General features: G+C 37.2%; 1 protein-coding gene across 2 annotated transcripts in view; it reads right to left on the bottom strand.

Annotated features, from left to right (window-relative positions):
- LOC131064683 (protein argonaute 3) overlaps positions 1-21,243 on the bottom strand; it is a 109,339-nt gene that overhangs the window by 75,204 nt on the left and 12,892 nt on the right. For both annotated transcript variants that reach the window (XM_057998919.2, XM_057998917.2), the window contains 6 exons: positions 8,542-8,622; positions 8,299-8,387; positions 8,079-8,153; positions 7,911-7,972; positions 7,749-7,808; positions 7,465-7,638 (listed from right to left, as the gene is read on the bottom strand). In XM_057998919.2, the coding sequence (XP_057854902.2) occupies positions 7,465-7,638; positions 7,749-7,808; positions 7,911-7,972; positions 8,079-8,153; positions 8,299-8,387; positions 8,542-8,589 (508 nt within the window). In that variant the 5' untranslated portion in view covers positions 8,590-8,622. The remainder of the gene's footprint in view (positions 1-7,464; positions 7,639-7,748; positions 7,809-7,910; positions 7,973-8,078; positions 8,154-8,298; positions 8,388-8,541; positions 8,623-21,243) is intronic.

The raw sequence follows: 21,243 nt of genomic DNA, 5'->3' as shown, positions 1-21,243 counted from the left end.
TCCTCCTTGACTCCTTGGATTCCATGCCTTAGGCGAAATTTTCAATTTTCCAGACTTGGGCGCATTTTAGCCTTGTCCATGTATACATGGAATTTTCCTCCTATGAATGCATTTTTTATTTTGGCGCCCCAGCCCAGACTTGGGCGCATTTTCAACATGTCCATGGATACATGGAATTTTCCTCCTGTGAATGCATTTTTTATTTTGGCGCCCCAGCCCAGTCTTGGGCGCATTTTCAACATGTCCATGGATACATGGAATTTTCCTCCTATGAATGCATTTTTTATTTTGGCGCCCCAGCCCAGTCTTGGGCGCATTTTCAACATGTCCATGGATACATGGAATTTTCCACGTGTGAATGCATTTTTTATTTTAGACTTAGGATATTTAGACCTCCTGTGCTCTTGAAGTGTTTTTCTGAGCTTTCCATTTTAGGCATGGATTTCCAGCACTTGACCCATTTCTGGCTATCTATGTCTGTTGTCTGACTTTCTAGAATTAGAAATGTCTGCGAATGCCTGATCCTTGTCGCCTTGGCTGACTGACCCTGCCAGTAATAACTTTCCAAAAATAGAAACTTTCCAGGAGTCAGTGTTAGATCCCCGAACGGGGTGCAATAATGACTTACTATAAATAGAAACTTACTAAAAATAGTAAGTTTGATTTTTGGCAAAATGGCGACATTCCGAGGCTCAAAAAAATCCCTAAAAAATAGGGACTTTCTAAAAACAGAAAGTTGCTCTGTTTGGGCTCAAATTTTGCTAGGAGGTCCCCTGAAGGGTCCTGATTCCAGTCGTATGCTTATTTTTCCCGAAACCCTAACAGGAACCCCTAAAATCTAGGACAAAAGGGAAAACCCTAGAAAAAGGACAAAACAGGCCCTAAACTTCACAGGACTCACCCGACAGAGAAGCAGGCTAACACTTACCGACCCCCGAACACCTGCAACGCGGAGAGATTGAAGAGATTGCCACCAACACACAAAAAACCAAGACCAAACGACCGAAAGGGCCTAAAAGCTAGGGGGGGTCCCTATCTGGGATGGGGTGATGTGTGATTAGGTCACAACAGCTCCCTGTGAAGCTCCAAGTACATGCATCAACCTCCTGACCTCCTCGTCCAAGGTTGCCTCCAATGGATTTGTCAGACTCCCTCTGAATGTTCTTTCCTCCTCTTTGAAAAAACTGATCGCAAAGACAATCTGTATGGGTTCTTCCTCTTCGAGAAATGTTTTCAGCCATCAACTCAGTCCCATGACTGCAAGCATCAAGTTCTTTCTCCCTTGAATGCAATATCTTATGCTTCTTGGTGCTTCCTGAAAGCATTTAGACAATTTAATGATAGTTCATAGAACTAAACTATGTCGAAGAGAAATATCAATGCTAGAAGCATACATGATTCACTATCCCGATGTTATTGCATGAATTAATAACTACATAAAAAAAATTCATGAATATTAATCAACATGGAATACTTATCTCTTTATTGATTAATCTCAAAACCTTAGTCCACTTCCACTACAGGAGGGACACAATAGGAGCGATGAGGTCGAACTTTCAGCTCTGGCCGACAATTGCATCACTATCAATTAAAAAAACTGCAATGTATTAGAATCTTCATCATCATCCCCATACTGCAAAAACAGCATCCAGCATTTCTATAATAATCTCCTTCATCAAGTGCCAAACATAGAAATGACGAACAAAGTGACATGAGCATCTCAATATTCGGAAGCATGCAAAACCAAACACGATTCACTGGACTCGAAAGTCTTGGAAAGCAACACCAATTAAGTCGCACCCTTGTAATACGGGAATCTAAATAGATTAATATGCACAAATGCACTAGGAATTATTATTATATTTAAAACCTCCTGTCACAACTGGGAAGAGAATCTCTTAACACAACAAGGAATCACTACAAAGCACAGGAGCGAATATCGTGCATGTCCCGATGGTCCACCGCTCAAATGAATAATCGCTTCTCAATCTGTGTAAATCGACTCTCAATCTGTGTAAATCGACTCCTACCTGTAGAGATGTCAACGGTGTATTTCCAGCACCAATAGTCCTTGCACATATTCCATCCACACACGGGCGAAGTGTCCACGGGAACTCAACGCGGCTAGCAAACACGGGAGTATTGTGTGCTCACCAAGCGTCCATAGCATTAATCAATCGTGAATGATATCATGATTCTTCAAAAATGATGGTGTGTGTGAAACCTCCAGCAATGGATAGACCTATTAAGTCCAGGGACGCCAATGTGAAGCGATGAAACCAATCAACTCCCGATCGTCACTTATGACTTCACAAGTTAAGGCCACCGTTCTGTAGATTCCCCGTGCTCGATTACTTGCTATTGAATATCAACTCCCTCAAATGCAGATGACCTTTTTGTTCAAATTGTGACTCCAGCGAGATGCTGCTCTGGAATGAACGAACTTGTATCAAATAACGATGTAGACAATAATCGACTCTTTCAGATTCACAAACAAATCGTTCTTTCACCATTGGCTGTCTCTTTCCTTCAACGACAGGTACCACACTAGAGTGCTTAAGCAAATCTGATTATGTCTTTTCTTAACCTGGCTCTGATGCCATGTTGAATTTATTCAGATCAGAAATGTAAGCAATCAGAAAACACATAAGACAATGAACACATCAGATTATCCTAGGAAAAGCCTCCTGTTCGAGGGAGAAAAAAACCCAGCAAATATATCTCATATATATTTAATGAAGGAGCAGAAATCTGCTTTACAATCAAACCCTTCACAAGGGTCAACTTGAAACAAAGAACATGACTCTTCTTCATATAGATCTGCTGTCATGAAATGGTGCTCTGCTGCTGCTAGGCCAGATAGGAATAAGAATTACTTTTTAATATAATTGAATGAACTCCTTGTATATATACCAGACAAGGTGACCCTTCACATAGGTCGGCCTTCTTTAGTTTAAATAACAAACATAAAACAGCATTAATTAACAAGGCCAACCTGCCTTGATTATCTTAATAATAACTTAGGAGAAAATATCTCCCTAAGCTATAAACACTAACATATGTTTCCTTGATTGAAGGCAATTAGATGCCACCAATTCCTACTGTTGTGAATGCCTCTATTGTCAAATTAATACTGTTAACTCCAAAAATTGCACCCTTTCTCAAGCACCTAAACACTCAAGATCTCTGAAGAACATGGGATCAGTCAAAAGTGTGGCTAACCTATAACTAGACTGAACCTCCGGATTATAGGTCGGTTCCTATATGATATAGCACCTAAAGATCTTTATAATGTAACTAAATGGAGGGAAAAGGGAAAGATTAACATAAACTTAAAAAGAACTCAATAATCATTAAAAAGGTGATACACCAAAAGCTAAATGGGGCAACACATCCCTTAACACAGATTGAACCTACAGCTTCATATAATGATACAATATCTGATAAAACCCTCAACACATAAATATTTCAAAGGAAGATCAGTAATCAGAATAATATTTAAAGGACATTAATCACAATAAATATATTTAGAAATTTATTCAATCCCTGACCTGTGAAGAGAAATCTTAGCCACAAAGATGCCAAAATGAGACAAACTTAAAAGGTTTCAGATAAGAAACACAGAAAAGAAAAATCAATCACCAATCTGCATACAAATGTGACACCAGAAATAGATCGAAAATGCTGTATAAAAGCTCTCAAAGGCTCTGATAATGCATACTCCAAAATCTGATACAATACTTGGAACGAAATAGCACAATCTTCTCCAGAAAGTACAAAGTCTCCTTTTTACTTACTCCCAAATTTTTTGCATCCTTTCAAAAGGAAATCAGGAAGAGAATAAGTAGGCTCAATCTCCCACCAAAAAACCCAAGAAAAGAGGAACTGAATCCTGAATAAAGGGGTCGAATTTAGTAAAAGGCCTAAAAAGAAGGACCTCAAACTTATCGACAACCTATTCAAAATCAAGAAAAAGTCTCCAAGACCCGGGTCAAAACAGAAATCCCTCAAAAGATGACTCCGAAGACTCCAAAAGGTATCCCATCTGTATGAAACTCTTCTCCTCATGAATACATATGATGATAACTCAAATCAACTCCAAGATGTATTCTTAAAAAGACTTAAAGAAGCTCCGTCAAATTCTCCCTCAATCCAGCAATTCATAACCTCTATGACAAAGTCTTTCCACCTGGCACAAACATTTTGCCACATCTCCATATTTGATGCTCCACCACTTGACTAGGTCTTAAAAATACATTAAATGACCTCAACTTGCATTAATAACATTTATTTTTTATAAAAAAAATGATTTATAATTATCATTTTTTTTTTTAAATAAAGTTTACAATTTAAAAAAAAATGCAAGAAGGAAAACACCTAGCAAGGTCAAATTTATCAAAAAGCACTAATTTTGCATTTAAATAATATCATTTATTAAAAATGATTAATAAATCACTTTTTATAAAGATTTACAATTTTGACTTAAAATGCAAAATTAAAATAAGACCCTAAGCTTATATAAAAAAAACTTAAAGTGATGACTATAATAGGATGAATAAAGCTTTAATAAAAGCAAGGCCAAGTTTCATCGAACTTTTAGGGTTTGAACCCTAAAATGAATGTAAAGACATTCATTCTCACTTTATTTTTCGAAGGCTTCTTGGAGAAGCGCTGCCATGTTGCTGGAAACCCTAGCGGCCATCTGGAAATTTTGCTGGAAGGAGTGTTGTTAACAGGTTTCATGGAGCCTTCTGTACGCATGAATATGGCTTTTTTAGCTCGTATTCTGGCAGATTTTAGCAGATGATAACTTCAAAAATGTTGGGTAATAAGTTTTCCTTTGGCTAGTCCATGTTCTTTACTGCATTCTCAAAGCTCGGTTCTTCATTCTGTCATGGCCGCCATTAAGATCTTATTATTGTTTCCATTGTATTCAAATCTGGAATTTCTAACTCATTTTGAAGCTTTTTTTTCAGCTTATGGTGCGACTTCTTAACATTTCCCTGATGATTTTCTTGTGATATATTCTTTAGAAACTAGAATTCCATTGGGTATTCAATTCTGCGAACCTATTATAGAGGATTTCACACTTTTCTATTATTCTGTGCATGTGTTTACAGGTCGCGGCTAACCTTGCCTCTTCGAATGGCTCCTTTTCTGGTTCTCATATTTGCTACTTGGAAACCCTAGTGCAAAACTCTGCTTTTTTCCTTATGGCCGTGGGCTATGTACTATTATTTAACAGGGAAATACGTTTTTTTGTTCCTCTATTGTGCCTGGCATATTACTCGGCCTTCATTTTCATAGAAAATATGAATCTCCTTGCATATTTGAAGAGTTTTGTATCTTTGAGAGTATGGCCATGTTTTTTTTTTTTTTTACTTGTGTCTTGGGTGCGGCCATAAATAAATCCAATATTCCTTTAATCTAGGCGTGGCCTAAAAAGACTGCTGCTTTTACATTTTCTGGGTTGACCGCCATTACATGCTGTTTGAGCTTCATTTCCAGTACCATACTTGAAGGTTTTCTGAGGAAATAAGTTTGATTCTGCTATAACTCCATTGAAATGACAGAAAACTTATCCATATCTTAACACTTCAAAATGAATATTTTCGTGTGCGTTCATTTCTGAATCTGTTAAAAGCATGATAAAAGATTCTTCATTTGCTATTTCTTGATCTCGGCATTCTTGCAAATAGTGCATTTTTTTTTTGAAAATGAATTAAATATGCAACACTTAACATATTCACACTTGCATTTTTTTTTATGAATTTTGCAAAAAATCTGCAAAACACAATATAGACTTTCATGTTGTTCATATTGCCTATCTTTTGATGAGCTGGGCTCAACCCTTGTGGGAGCCACATTTCACTCCACTCATTCCGATTTAAGTTATAGCTGCACCTGTAGCTGTATATGAAACAAACAGATTAGAAATAAAATATTTTCAAAATGTATGATCATTTCCTTCTCTCTTTTCGCTTGTCAGGAGTGACTTTTAGCTTGCCTGATAAATGTAAAAGACAGTTTATACATTAGTGGGTGCATATGTATGTAGGATTAGAGACTATTTATTGCTTAGAGCCCAGCTCTAACCATTGCAATTCCTTCAGATGTAGGATATGAAGATTGAAAGCTACAGAGGACACAAGACAAGCAAACTGGAGCTGAAGATCTCTCAGACAGGAGACCCAAACTAGCCATCAGGCAATAACCGGTCTCCCTTCCTATATATGTATCTTATATTTCTTTTCAACCCATTCTTGTGTATATTGCATTTTATGTATATGAGACAAGCTAAATCTCACGGCTTGTGTGAGATAGATTTTAACTTTGAATCAATAAAGACTTCTTTTCAGCAATTTTGTGTAATCTTTTCAATATTGTATACATTTGTATAAATGCAACAGTCCATTACTAAAAATAAAAGCTTCTTGATTCTTATGTTTATACACCTGAATGCAATGTAGGGAAAACCAAAATTAAATGCACCTCACTTTTTTTTTTTTTTTTTCCTTTTAAAACTAATGGCAATAAGCTCAACTTGATTTGAGCTGTAAGCAAAAAAAATGGGTAACAAATACCACTCCTCTTGGACACTTGTCACTAAGGCTTATGTACCCGATAAGCAGTGTGTGTTTGTGTTTTTGAATAATGAATGAGCTAGTCAACTTTTATTCGCATGAATTCTCAATTTTTGCTTCCATGCATAGAAAGAGCAAATAGTAGTTAGTTTAATTATCAAAATTGTACTTAAAGCTTTTAGCATTTTGTTAAATGCAATTCTAAAATCCTACAATTTCATAGCCCAAGGGTATCAAGAATAAAGACACTAAAAGTGATCAAGTGATCTTGTTATAACATTGGGATATAAAGTGGTTGTTGGTGATGGGAAGGTTCTAGTTGTAAAGTTTTGTATTCTATTCTAAACAACAGACTTAGTGTGTGTTTCTAGAAATTTTCATTATAATAAGAAGATTGAAAATCTAAGACTAACTTGAATCTAAACTTATTTGAACTTGAAAACCATGAGTGATAAAAGCATATTAATCAACTATGTGAAGTACAGGATATAAGATTGATCAATGAAAGTATTTCAAAAATTGTTTATTGCAATCACAAGATACCTATTTTGGTAGTCTAAATTGGATTCCAATATTTAAAGTTAGTTCTTCTGCTGAATTTAAAGCAAAAAATTGAATATGATTGTCTGGTACCCAGACTAAAGAAATTAGTTACAAAATTAAAACTTTATCTCTTTTAAAAAACATGAGAAGCTCTTTAGGATAGTTGAAGTGAAAACATGGAAAAAATGCATATTTAAAAAGGTCAAGTTATAGCCATCCTGACTAGTAGAACATTCATGCATATTGTGAGCAATATTAAGAGCATTTGACAGTAATAGTCAATGTGCAATTTACAATAAAAGAAAATAGCAAAAGCTAGGTGCACAAAGATGATTACTGGAGTCTTGTACAGGCATTTCTGATGTGTCAATATCATTGTATCCACCTGCATTCTGCTGGACTGTTACAGCACCATAACCCTTTCCTCGTCCTCTACCACTACCCTGACCTGAACCACGGCCCCTTTCCCAATTCACATCACCAGTATATTCACCACCAAATTTGCCATTCCCTGAAATAGGGACACACTCATCATCACACTCAACAAAGATGTGTACCTAGAAGATTAAGAATCTGACGAACATATTTCCAAAGACACTAATTTCAAAACAAGATACTAACCTCTTGCTCTACCTTTCCCCCGAGCACCACGTGCCCTGCCTCTTCCTCCATGCGAGCCCTCTACAGAACCAATGAGGATGGAATTGAATTTATGAGTAGAAAACTCCAATAAGATGAAGCTCAAATAAACAATCCAAGAAATACTTTCAAAGTTATAGCTACCTCCTTCATACTCAAATTCAGTCCATGGTTTAACTTGATCTTCTGGCAGAGGTGGCTGATACCTGAACAAGGAAGAAAAGGCATTTAGCTGCCTGTAAATAACTTGTAAAATGAAATACAACAAAGAAGAACAGACATCATAAGAGACAACCATGCATCTTCATTTACCCAGTTGAGCTGGTGTCCAGCTCTTTGGTAGACAGAGTAATTGTAATCATAGAGACATGTCGTGTTGTTTCAAGCCTGTAAGCAACAAGCCATTAGTCAAAAAGCTAGAAACTAAACCTATAATCTTAATGCCAATAAATACCAGTAAAGGTCAGCACGCCTGTAGGAAATCTTTCCATCTTATAGAAACAAAAATAGGAATTCTGCAAATAATGCTTACGGGAGAAGCCCCTCCTCTAGTGGCTCCCATGTATCAGTAATATCAGTTGATCCAATGCTTGTATTTTGATGAAGACCAGCAATCCTTCTCTGCAAGATAAGAATATGTGCAGATTAACAAATTGAATATATCAAAAAAAAATCATCTTTGCACCTGTCCAATCGTGCTATGAAGCCTAAAGTCCAATTCCTGATTTATTTAAATTTTGATCCTAACAAAAGACCAACTAAAGCCATGAATTACCTTGATTAATTCAGCAATTGTCACAGTTTTGTTAATCGCTCTTCCCATAGCTTTCAGGACTATTTCAGATGATCCTTTATCCTTAAACATCATGCAAATTTTATGAGCACAAAAATTGTCCAAGAAAAAAACTTGAACAGCCTTACATACAGTAAGAGGCTACTGAAAAATACACAGAAGCATAAACATACACTAAAGGTAGAGTATATCAAAAATACTAAAAAACAAAATACCGAAATAAATATCCTGCTTTAGAGAAGGACAGTCTATAAAAATCCTGCAATACAGTGTCCACTGTATGCACTTATACATAGCAGGAGGCAATGACAAGCATTCATACCAGAAGCCACATGACAAAAAAAATAGATAATTATTTTCAGATCTACACTATAAAGCGTAATCAATAACATGAATTCACAAAAGAACAAATATCATACAGCAAATTTAACTTGTTAAGCAAACTGCAACATTAAATTATAGTTCACTGCTCTCTCCATTACTCTCAGGTGTACCATTTCATGCGATTCTCTACCTCAACAACTGACAAGTTAAAATTGAATGTTATGCAAATTATTCAGGGCATCAGTCAAACATAAAACTTCACCTTCCAGAAGATACAGAGGATAAAAACTGCACCAAATGAATCATTATATCATATAAATGCTATATGAAGCAAATCTGAAACAACCCTAAACACACTTGAGGAAAATTAGCATCTAACATATCTGCAATAAACAAAGTTTAGACATTCTTATAAAAAAAATTTAAGGATGAGGACAAATTCATTTCTGAAAAATAGATTATACTAAAGCCTATCATTGGGAACTTGATCACTAGTTTACAAAATGATTTCATGACAAATTACAGTTCTTGCACCATTGTCAATATATCATAAGACACGCTATAAGGTATCAGGAGGAAAATGTCTCTGCAACATCTATAAGGTATCAGAAAAAAGTATAAAACCAACACAGAAGAAAACAAAAGTATAAAACCAACACAGAAGAAAACAATGATTATTGCATACTTGGAAATTTGAAATGATAAGAGTAAATTAGTAACCTTCAAAATAAGTAATTTAAGCACTGTCATAGGCAAGTAGTATTTAACAGGGAAATATAGCATGTCATCAAATTGAAATATTGGATGGGGCAAATATCCATCAGACTCCAATTCTAAATTAGAACTACACACCTTTTGAACGAGGAGGATTTGTGGCTCTGATTGATTCACAGTGCAATGGCATTAGCCCATGCGATATGCCATCTTCACCATTAGTTTTTAAAGATGCCCTAGAACATATGAAGTTTTTGCAACAACCTATTTCTTATCTTTTTATGCCAGACAGGTCCAATAGTGTCAACCTTGTTCTGCACAACCATTTCGCAGCAGTTAAGGAAACAATGAAACAAAGTAAATGAGTCAACTCAAGACAGACAGTTCTGCATCTTGTAACCATCAAGACGTTTCTTTGTCTTCCACACTTGTATATTAATCAATTATGACTATTCATTCATAAGCTGATGAAGGTATATGATAGATACACGTCTCGTAGTGCATTTGTTATCTCATATTTTGTACAGAACATCAGTAATATTTGCACTCTATCATTCTTGTAAATTGCTTCCACACATAAAAACTTTGAACCTGTTTGAGCATATGGTGCCCCAGCACCCCTGGGCCCCAGATCAATAGTATGCCCACTCATACGAAGTCCGAGTTCCAGAAGCTTGGTCTCAAAACTCAAGACCCTTACATTGTATCTCCCTTTAAAATCTCAGCAGATGGCAGACAAAGCTACACCAAAGACACCCATATTCATAATTGTTTCAAAAGTTGATAAAGAACACTAATGATAGAGATAAATTAGAGCAACATTATGCACAGGAAAGAGTAGGGATCACTGATCACTTTGCTCAGCACTTGCACCATGCCTAATCTCTATGAAATCCATCAACTCCAACACCAAATAGATGCTTGGAGGCCAAATATCATATAAGGTACAAGTCCATCTAAATATTTCTATTTTTTAAGGCAAAATAGATGTAAATCCCTTAGACAAGTGGCTTAACCTCATTTTCTAATATTATAAAATGTATTTTTCTGATCATTTAAAGACTACAGAGATACGCCCATGGATTGCAACACGTGTCAAACGCACAAGATTTTGGCAACATGTGAAAACACATTCAAGCATGACTTACTCAACACAATTGGACACACACACACATGGTCCAATTAAACATGGAAGAAGGCTTCAACTCATAACTTCAAAGAGCCACACCACAACCATTTGCAGCCAAAAGATTGGATGATCCCACTAGAAATGAACTCAAACGAAATAAGTTTGTTTCCCCTTAAAAGAGCCATGGGAACTTAGTCAGTGATGCACTAGCAAAGGCCAAGTCCATTATATTGAGGTAATATATGATGATAAGTCAAATCATGAGGAGCCTAAACTACTACATGTCACAAAAGAGCTATCCATCAAGCATAAACTGGAGAAGTTGGATGTTGGTAGGAGCGCCCTAATATCATCCATTTAAGGGTTGTGGACTGCTATCCAAGTAGTGGATCATGGTGTTTATTGTTATTGAAGCTACCCTCAACTTCATTGATGAAGGCCTTATTGTTAATAGAGGATTGAGAGTTGAAGACTTCGTTATTTTCAATGTCAATGTTGCCAATAAATTCACTATTCCATGAACAAAGATAATTTACTCAAATTATCTCCTACTGATCATAAGGTATGTGATGATCTTTATGCCCTAAGATTGGGAGAAACTAAATGGTCTTAAGAGAATGATGGTTGCATTAATTGGATAATTTGCACCGAATTATCAATCCATAGAATCAAAGCTCAAATTGGAAGGAAAAAACATGGTTCTTAGAGGCAGTTTTGATGGATCACCACAAGTGATCACAGCAAAAAATATGGAGAGGGCCTTCTGCAAGGGACAAGTTGCATGGGCAGCCGGCTGCTTGATGCTAGAAGGAATGCCTACTAATACATCTTTGGGTAAGCATCAAACTGGTTTTGACATTCAAAATATTTTGGATATACATAGTGCGGTGATCAGTAATTTGCCACCAAGATAACCACCGAATAGGGGATTCCATCACATCATAGAGTTGGAAACAAGCATTTACGCCTATCATGACCACCCGTTACTGCCATCCATGGATATGCAAATAAGAAATAGAAAAGGCGATAAAATAATTATTGGAGATGCGTCTCATCAAATTGAGTTCTTGTCCTTTTGTTGCATTTGTGGTTCTTTTGAAAAAAAATGTTGGAACCATAGAATGTTCATAGATTATAGAGCCTTGATCAAGAAGACAATAGATAACAAATACCCCATTCCCATGATCAATGAGCTAATTGATGGTTGCATGGGGCATTTTCTTTCTCAATGATTGATTTGGGACCTAGCTGCCATTAGATCCATGTTTGCACGGAGGATGTACACAAAATAGCTTTCAAATACCATTATGAACACATTGATTTTTTGCTCACGCAATTTGGTTTGACTAAGGAACCAGCCAATTTCCACTCTGCAATGAATTAGGTATTCAAGGGTCAATTGAGGAAATTTGTTTTAGCATTTTTTGATGATATTTTGATTTATAGAAACACGTGGGAAGATCACCTTAGGCACCTAGATATGGTCCTTGGAATTCTAGAGCAATAGTCTCTATTTGTGAAAGAATCTAATTGTAAGTTTGGGTCATCGAGATTTTATAATGTCCCCAATTGGAATATTTGATAATCATGACAATAAGTTAATAACCCAATATTCATGCATCAACTAGCACTTATTGATCACTAAGATCCCAAAAAAAGCAAGGTGAGAGCATACAATGGCTAAGGTGCGAACAATATTCAAATTATTAAACAACAATTGATAGGCTAATTTGGCGACTAAGCTATCCAAAACCCCACACAAAGATCAATAATGAATATACAAACTGGCAGAGAACTGCACACCATTCAATTTTTTTATTATGGACAACACAATTTCTTAATGTCATGATCAGCAAAATTCCTCATTAACAATTATTGACCCAGCACCAATAAACTTAAGAAAACCTCAATATCAGCTATTAAATATTTCTTAAATGATAAACTACTCATACAATTTATGCTCCAATCGCATCACAATCTTCAAAACTTGAAATAACTTTAGCTTGAAAAGAATGTCATACCTAGCGGGTGGGTGGTATAGCAAGCCTGCTAAGTGTAGTTGCAAACATTAACAAATTTTATTTACACCTTAGAGGTAGCAAATAGCAGAAGGAAGTCACATCTAGCTCTATACCCATGTGTGGCATGCCCTTTTGCAAAAAATACCAACTGTATGACAGAATGAGTGAAACCCTAGGCTATGCCTAACTTAGGATGTCGTACAGCAGCCATAAAATGTTGTGATCCGAAGAATAACAGTCATAAAAGGATAAAAGAATGTCACTGCAGTTATTACAAAACACATCAAATTGCAAAAAGAGCAAGTTACTTGTGGAAAGGCTTTCTCACCTCTTTGGGGCATAGCATGCTACAAATTTCACAAATGTTTTGTTGGAGGATTTATCATGATTAGGGTGATTGAAATGTTGAAAATGTTAGCTAGTACGGATACCTGATTATCGAATTTTAATGTTGTCAAATGACAATTAAAATTCATATGTATTATCTCAATTAAATTTGTTATTGGGCTGGACCCAAATGTAAAGTGGGAAGCAATTAAATATATTATTGGGCTGGACCCAAATGCAACATGTACAGGGAATTACATATGTTATTGGGCTGGGCCCAAAGGCAACATGGAAAAGCAATTCAATGACTATTGGGCTGGACCCAAATGTCTAAGGTGGGAAATGTACAATGACAATATAACATTATTAACATGCAAGCCGACTTTAGGATAATTGGCACCAAAGGTTGATATATAAGCACTTCAAGATGAAGTCATTTGAACACACAATAATAATCAAATGCTATCTGCTCTCCTAGCAGCGATCCTTCCTCATGCGAACTTGTATAAGGCAATTGTGCAAACTCTAAAAGGTTGATTGTGGCGACGTTGTCAAAGCTCTTCATAAGGTCTTGTTGTTCACAAAAGTGATTAACCCAAGTACACCAGCAATCCTTCTGTGAAATGGCCAATTTCAGTCTATGAAACATATCAGGCCTTGGACAACATAACATAGGACCCTAATTGATCCTCCTGCACTTCAGGTTCTGCTAGACCTAGGGGGGGACACCCTTTTGATGCATGAAATTAACTCATTTACTCACCATGACAGCATCAATGAAGCAGATAGCTCATTCAAAAGACTCACCAAATTTAGAAACACATTACAGATTGGCTAAATCTGTATAAACCACAGATGAAAAAGAGCTTGGAATGAAACAACACAACCCCCAAACACAAAGGGAAATAGATTTGTCTTTGATTTTGTATATCTGAAACCATCCCCAAATTTGTCAAAGACCAGTGCCTTGTTCATTGGGCAACAGAGTCACACACAGAACTACAAAAAGGCCAATCACAGCTGCAAATTTGTTTTCCTTACAAGATATCCCTGCATTAATACCTTATACTAATGCATTACTCAATCCATTCAAAAAATTATCAGATCTGGGACACATTCCATTGTTTATGACTGATTATAGAATTTAAACTCTTCACTGAAGAATGCCTACAAACAATCATACAATCTCCTTGAGATGACAAATTATAAGCCTCCTTGAGGATTCAATTCATAACAATGAAATACATGCACAGAGACAATACTATGGGAAATTTACTCATGCCTGACACAAGTAAGACCTGCAACTAGAAAACAACCTGTCATCCTGCAATGTAACCTCTATACCCTGAACAGATCCATAGAACTTTACAAGTTTGGGTCAAGAAATTCAGAAAATGGAAGCCATGAAAACTGGAGCACTTCCTCCAAAATTCTAGAACCCTTACAATGAGAAGAAAATTGGAATAAGGAGAGGAAAAAAAATCACAATCCATCAGAATTTGCCCAATGTTTCTTTTTCCAACTGAATTTCACTTCCTTCATCTTTCCCGTGGAAACTGCTCCCAAAATATCCAAAATTTGTTGAAACTAACTGCCTGATTGGATTCCTTATCCCAAGAGCTTTCCGGTGATATATGATACTTGGCATTTCGAGTAAAAATGGACCTCTGGGCGAATTAATTCTAAATATGGATCCATCATTTAAATTTTTTTAAATTCTTATATAGTTTGCACTATGCATTTAAATTTGATTTTTCATCCATTTTTGCCTCTGATTTTTGCCTAACGCCCTGCCACGTGGCAGCCTCTGATTCGCCGATAGGATCCACTGGCGCCACCTCGGATGACACTTCATCACTCCGCCACATGTCCGCCACTAGGTTGCTTGCTCATCGCCACGTCATCTCCACGTGTCTTCCACCTGTGCGCCACGTCACTGCCATGTCACTGGGACCTGCGAGCTGGACCTCCACCTAGACCTGCCACTTGTCTTTCGCCATTTCGTGATGGCTAACGAGCTTGCATCTTTCCTTCGTGAATCCACGCGCACCGTCGGATCATCTGGAACCTGCAGGGTCTTAAACTTTGGTTTTTCGCACATGTTTTTTCGCTATTTCGCAGACCTTAATAGGTGAGCTTCTTTCCTTCGCGAAGTCCCGCCGACCATCAATCTCCTGCAACCTACTCACCAGTTAAGTCGGCCTTTCTCTTCAAAATTTGCCTCGGGATCTATGCCTGCGTGGGGTCCAGTTGGTCACCGCTCAGTCAGCCTCCTCGGTCGCCTTGGGATCCGTGCCCGCCCGCGTGGTGTCTACCTTGGGCGCCCATAAGCACCTTGTGTCAAAAGCCCTTAAGGCTTTGACACTATGAATGTGTGTGCCTTTGGTTATAAATACCCAAAAAGTTCATTCCCCAGCCAATGTGGGATAATGCATTTGAGCCTAAGAATGCATTTTGAAGCTTTTTCTGAGCTTTCAATCGTTGGTTTGCATCCGCATTGAAACCTTTTGTTGCCTTCTTCAAAAACACCACGCAGGGGAATTGCAATTGCTTTGTTTGACAATTTACCCATTGCATTTGCCACGCCAAAGGAAAGTAACCTGCAGGTTATATTTTGCTTTAAAAGTTTTAAAACCACCTGTGTCTGCAACGTTAACTCCCAGGAGGGCTGAGGTTTGCTTTAAACCTTTTCAAAACTCCTTCTCCAGCTCACGGCAGGGAGGAGAAAACTGCTAACTACATTTTCACTAGCAAAGGATGCTGGCAGAGAGCGTGGATTTTGCTTTACACTGGCCAATATAAACTTTGAAATTTTAAAACCTTACTCACATCTCCACAGGTCAGAGACACACGACAAGGGGAAGGCTCAATGTATTTAAAAAAAACTTTTAACTAGCTTTCACCACCACATTGCCTGCTGCACATGAGGATTTCTGCATTCTGCTGCACGTAGGGGAGGGATTTTGGCTTTGACTGCGAATTACATTTGCTTTGAAAGTTCTGAAGCCTTCTTACTTCAACACCCAACCATAGCACATGAGGGAGGATTGTTGGCAAAGGTCATGGTTCTTAATTATGTGCACCTTCCATTTTATTTGCTTGGACGATTTCATGGTCCACGTGAGGGAGAGGAACTCTACACTGTTGCATTTGCTTGAAACGTTTGATGCTGCCAAAGCCACGTTACTTGCTGCTGATGTAGCTACTTCGCCATCTACCAGAGGCTTCACGTGGGGGAGGAGGGAGCTATCTGCTCTACATGCATTTGCTGTTTACTTTGAATCCCCTTTACTTATGCAAGCAGAGAGGAGGCCAACAAAGGTCACGTCGGAGCATTTGCAATACACATGCCAATTTCCATTTGCTGTTTGAAGTTCATTGCCTTTGCTGAATCCTTAACTTCAGTCTTTCACCATGCTACGGCAGAGAGCTACTGGTTTTACACCTACCATAGTGTGCATTGGCCAATTAGTTTCATTTGCCCATTCTTGTAACTTCTTGATTCTCTTTTCCATTTGCTTTTGTTCCCCTTCAAACTCTGGTGGTGATGAATTTCCATTACTTGCCACATCCCATTTCAAAATTGCACTAGTATTTGCGTGTTTACCATGAACTCGTAAAATGCCTTGGTTGTTTTGACTACAAGAGGCATTCCCATTTTTGCATTATCCTCTAGTGGGAAACATACAAATATTCTACTCCAACAATGGATGTCAATATTATTCTGGAATTGCTCATAGGGCCAAGTCGCCAATAAAATAATACTGCATAGGCATGAGCCAGGTCGAGCCCCAAAGTGGGTCCGACTAAAAAAGTTTTCGTTTTCATGCAATCTAACCTCTGAAACGCCTCACGAACCTTACACATACCTTTGGAATCGATCGGTACCATTTTTGGATCATCAAACTGAGTTTCGCGACTTTCAGGCACGTGCGCCACATTTTCGCATTTAATCGCGAAGACGTAATTTTCAAAGTTGTCAAAACACCTTTCTGGACCTCGCCATCTGACAGGTGTGTACTCCGATATACAAGCATGAACTCTACCAAACGGTTTTCCAAGACAAATCCCGAGCGAAGAGATATTAATTGTCGAAAATGACCAACTAGCTTTGTCGACACTGCGGACCTGATGAAGTCAATGTTCTAGCAACACATGATGCCTTTCTCAAAAATATCAAACAACCTCTGTAGACCCTCAAATTTGAAACGCAGGTACCTTGAAGTACATATTAAATCTTTGAATTCTCAGTTCGATCAAAAGTCTAACTGGATACAAATAGTGCACTCATGAAAATGGCCACTTTGACTGATATAGCAATGAAAGTGCGGAAGATTGAAAACAATGGTTAAATGAACCCTTTTGAAAACCGACTAAACGGATTGGTAGGGGCTTGAAACTTGAAACATATCTTGTCATTTATACCAGTAACAGCCCGGAACAAACATTCTGAAATGACATTCACTAAGGCAACTTTTACACTTATGCAAAACAGGGCTCCGACTAGGTCCTGAAATAAGGACTTGTCAAACAACACCAACTGCAAACGGATCGATCTTTGAAAACTAAGCAAATGGATTCATGAAGACTTGAAATTTTGCATGCTGACTCACATTTATACATACAATTCAATCCATTTTGAAATTCTTCATGACGATCAACAGGGCAAAAGATATAAACACCCAAAGTAGGCTACTTGGTAAAATCTGCATTTGTGCCTAAAATGCACTTTCAACTCACCCCTCGAAATGGGTACCTGGTAAACTTATCCAAACTGAATTCTAAAAGTTGCACATCACTGAATATGCCAAATGAAAGGTGTAGGACATGTTTCCAAAGCCTTACCCTTTAAAAATCAACTGGCTCCATTTTGCCCTCTCTCTAACTAGGCCATTCAGACTGACTCATTTGGAAATGCAGAGCAAAATTTTGAAATGGGCCTCTAAACTTTGACTCAAATTTAATGAGTCCCAACAGTGGCTCTGACTGGGGATGGTTGATTGCAAGATCAACATAAGAATCCAGAATCTATGGTTAAGCAGACCACCCAAAAACGGATCTTAACTCTTCTGTTCTCTTCTCAAAAACAGGGCTTCCTTATTCAACCCAAACAGCAGGGCACTTTATTGAAAACCACACAACTGAAGCAAAGCAACTATACAATAGATACAAACATACTCACAACTGATCATAAGCTGCTCCAAACAACTTTAGCATTTACCTCTGTCAAAAATCTGATTTTCATCACTTGACATCATGATCCAAACAAAGGAACCTTTCAATAACAATTGAAAATAATCCTTATAATCAACCTCTTTTGTCTCATTACTGTAACAGCTGGTGTGCATACCTCTTGTCTGATTCTGAACTTTGTAATCACACACTATCTCAACAAAAGTAAAACCATGAGACAACTCACTATAGAGGCCTTCCCACAAGCTGCAATACACTTCACTATCCCAATCAATTCTACCATTTGCAAAGGCATCATCATGTTGAACTTCAAAAATAAAGCATTCAATCTCAACATTATAATTCCCATCAGCACATGCCTTATTACCATTTAAATTCCTAAAATGAGGGACATTACTAACCAATTGATGCAAACAAGGAACATAAATGTTACAATCCGGATGTGATACTTCACTATGCTGATCACACTCCATACTATCCTTGTTTATCAAACTCAAAACCTCCGCATTCTCAATATCTCATTCATGGAAAAGAATGCATACCTCTGGCTGAAGCAAATCCTCAACTAAATCTTCTTCATTCAAACTTATATCCACCCGAAAAACTTCCATTTGTGGTCTGAAGAAGTCATCACACAACCCATGCCTCTTATCTTCATCATGAAGTAAAATTTTACAACACATGCTACTGCTGTTCAGAATTTCATCAGCATTAAAAACTTGTTCAAAACAAGGGAAAACTTCAGCATTTTCATCAATGAAATCAGCACCATGAACATTTATATCAGAGACAAAGAATTCCATATCCGGTTCAAGCATACTATCAACATTCACATTCTCTTCATGGTACTTGAAATTCTGAAAGCATTCAAACATAGGTTCACTTAAATCTGAAACTGGAACATTATCAGCACTTTCACATATGTTCTTATCTTCAAAAATACTTTCGTTTTCAGATTCATGACTGAAGAATATGACTTGGTCTCCTCTTATATCATCTTCACAAGATGAATAATAAGAATTTGCATAACCATCATCAGCTGCATGACTGGCATTCATTTGTTGATCATAAGAAAGTGAATAACTTGTGCCAAGATCGCTCTCATTCTGAATTTTATCTTCATTGTTCCTCTGTATACCTTCAAGGTGCTGAAAATTGAACTCAGTGTCCTCATAATCAGCAGCACCACTCCATTCTGAAACACATTCATCACTGGGTATACTTGCGTTGAGAACACTATCAGCATCATCCACAATTTCATTTTCAGATTTATCAAACTTAATCAAAATCTGATTTACATCATATTGCACATCTTCACTTGCATAATCAACAACATTTGGTGATCCTTCAGTATTTGGTATTGCAACATCAAACACATCAGCAGCATGTAAATATCGATGGTCATCACCATCATTGTTTTCATTTTCACTATCCTTGAGAGATGCATGATTCACTTCATAATTGGCAGCTACATAATCAGCATAACCGGCATACAAATCAAATGGTGCATATCCCTTAGATATGTCTATCTCTGTATCAGCATTATCACAACAATTCCCACTGATCATTCCATCATTACTGTGAGACGCAACCGGCGTTGACAGCAGATATTCTTGACTCTCATTTAGCTTTGAATCACATACATCAGCAAAACTACTAGGAACAGCAGGGCTTGACATATTTTGACAAGGAATATTTTGTTCAGCTTCACATGGTATTTCACCATTGAAGGTATTTTGATAAGAAACAGCAGCAGACACAACTCTCTTGGATATCCCAAATTTCAAATTATTTTCAATGTCCCTAGCTGTGTTAAAAGCTTCATACAAAGTTTCGGGTTCTTTGTTTCTCAATAAGAAACCTATCTTCTTGTCAAAAGAACTCATATAAATATCCAAACATACTTTATCATCAAACTTATACTTTCTGGAAATTTTGGTCAATGTTTGTGAAAACCTAATATTAAATGTTGGTACCAATTCATCTTCCCTAATTTGTATATAAGTGAATTCTTTCAGCAAATCACAATCACTCATCTTTTCATCAAATTGGTCTAAGAAATCTGAAATCAATTCTTCCCATGAGGAAATACAATCTGCCGGCCAAAAAGAGAACCAATCCCTTGCATCCTCTTTCAATGACTGTACGAATAACTTCATGCACACATCCTCTTGGCAAATTTCAAACTCTCCTATCAAATCTGAAAATCTCTTCAAATGTTGACATGCTGATTCTGATTTCTTCCCACTGAACATTGGCAAATACTTTCTAATTTCTGTGGGTATGGGATTTGGGTAACCCGGAATATCTCTGAAATTTAGAGCAGCATAGTACTTCATACTAAAACCTTTCCTACTACATGGGCGTGACATTTCACTAGGCATGGCTCTATGTGGAAATACAAAAGGCTGAAAAACTTCACTATCCCAATCCTTCTTTCTCCCACAAATGATTATACAATCTTGGGTTGAATAATAAAACACTTCAAGCATGTATCCTTTTCGAATCTTTTCATAACATTGCTTGACACAAAGCTTTCCAAATTTGCATACTACGGAAGAACATATACACTAGACATTTCAGCAAAATAGATATGCAAATAAATTTTTTAATTCCTCTCTTTCCCTCTTTACTAGTGCTGTTCACTTAATGGGAAAACTACATTACACATTCAAATTTTCAGAACAAATTGTTTTGCATTTGAAACCTCTGAAAATACCTGGAGATTTGCAGCTGTAAGACTTCAGATCTGAACACTTATTTCAACTTTCAGCACGGTCTTTTACCTCAGAGTCGCCACCTCTTGCATAGAGGACATTTTGAACAGCAGGATACCATTCAACACTTATTTTAATTCTCTGCTGTCTCCTTCAATCTCGCTGCAACCAACACTCTTCCAGGCTATTTAACATATAGATCTGGGAAAAACAACACCAAATCTATGAGTCTCTTTATACTGCACTTTTTTATCAAGCT

Source organism: Cryptomeria japonica, chromosome 8, assembly GCF_030272615.1.
Source record: "Cryptomeria japonica chromosome 8, Sugi_1.0, whole genome shotgun sequence".
In the NCBI taxonomy this organism is placed as follows: domain Eukaryota; kingdom Viridiplantae; phylum Streptophyta; class Pinopsida; order Cupressales; family Cupressaceae; genus Cryptomeria; species Cryptomeria japonica.
This window is presented reverse-complemented; position numbering and strand designations above follow the sequence as displayed.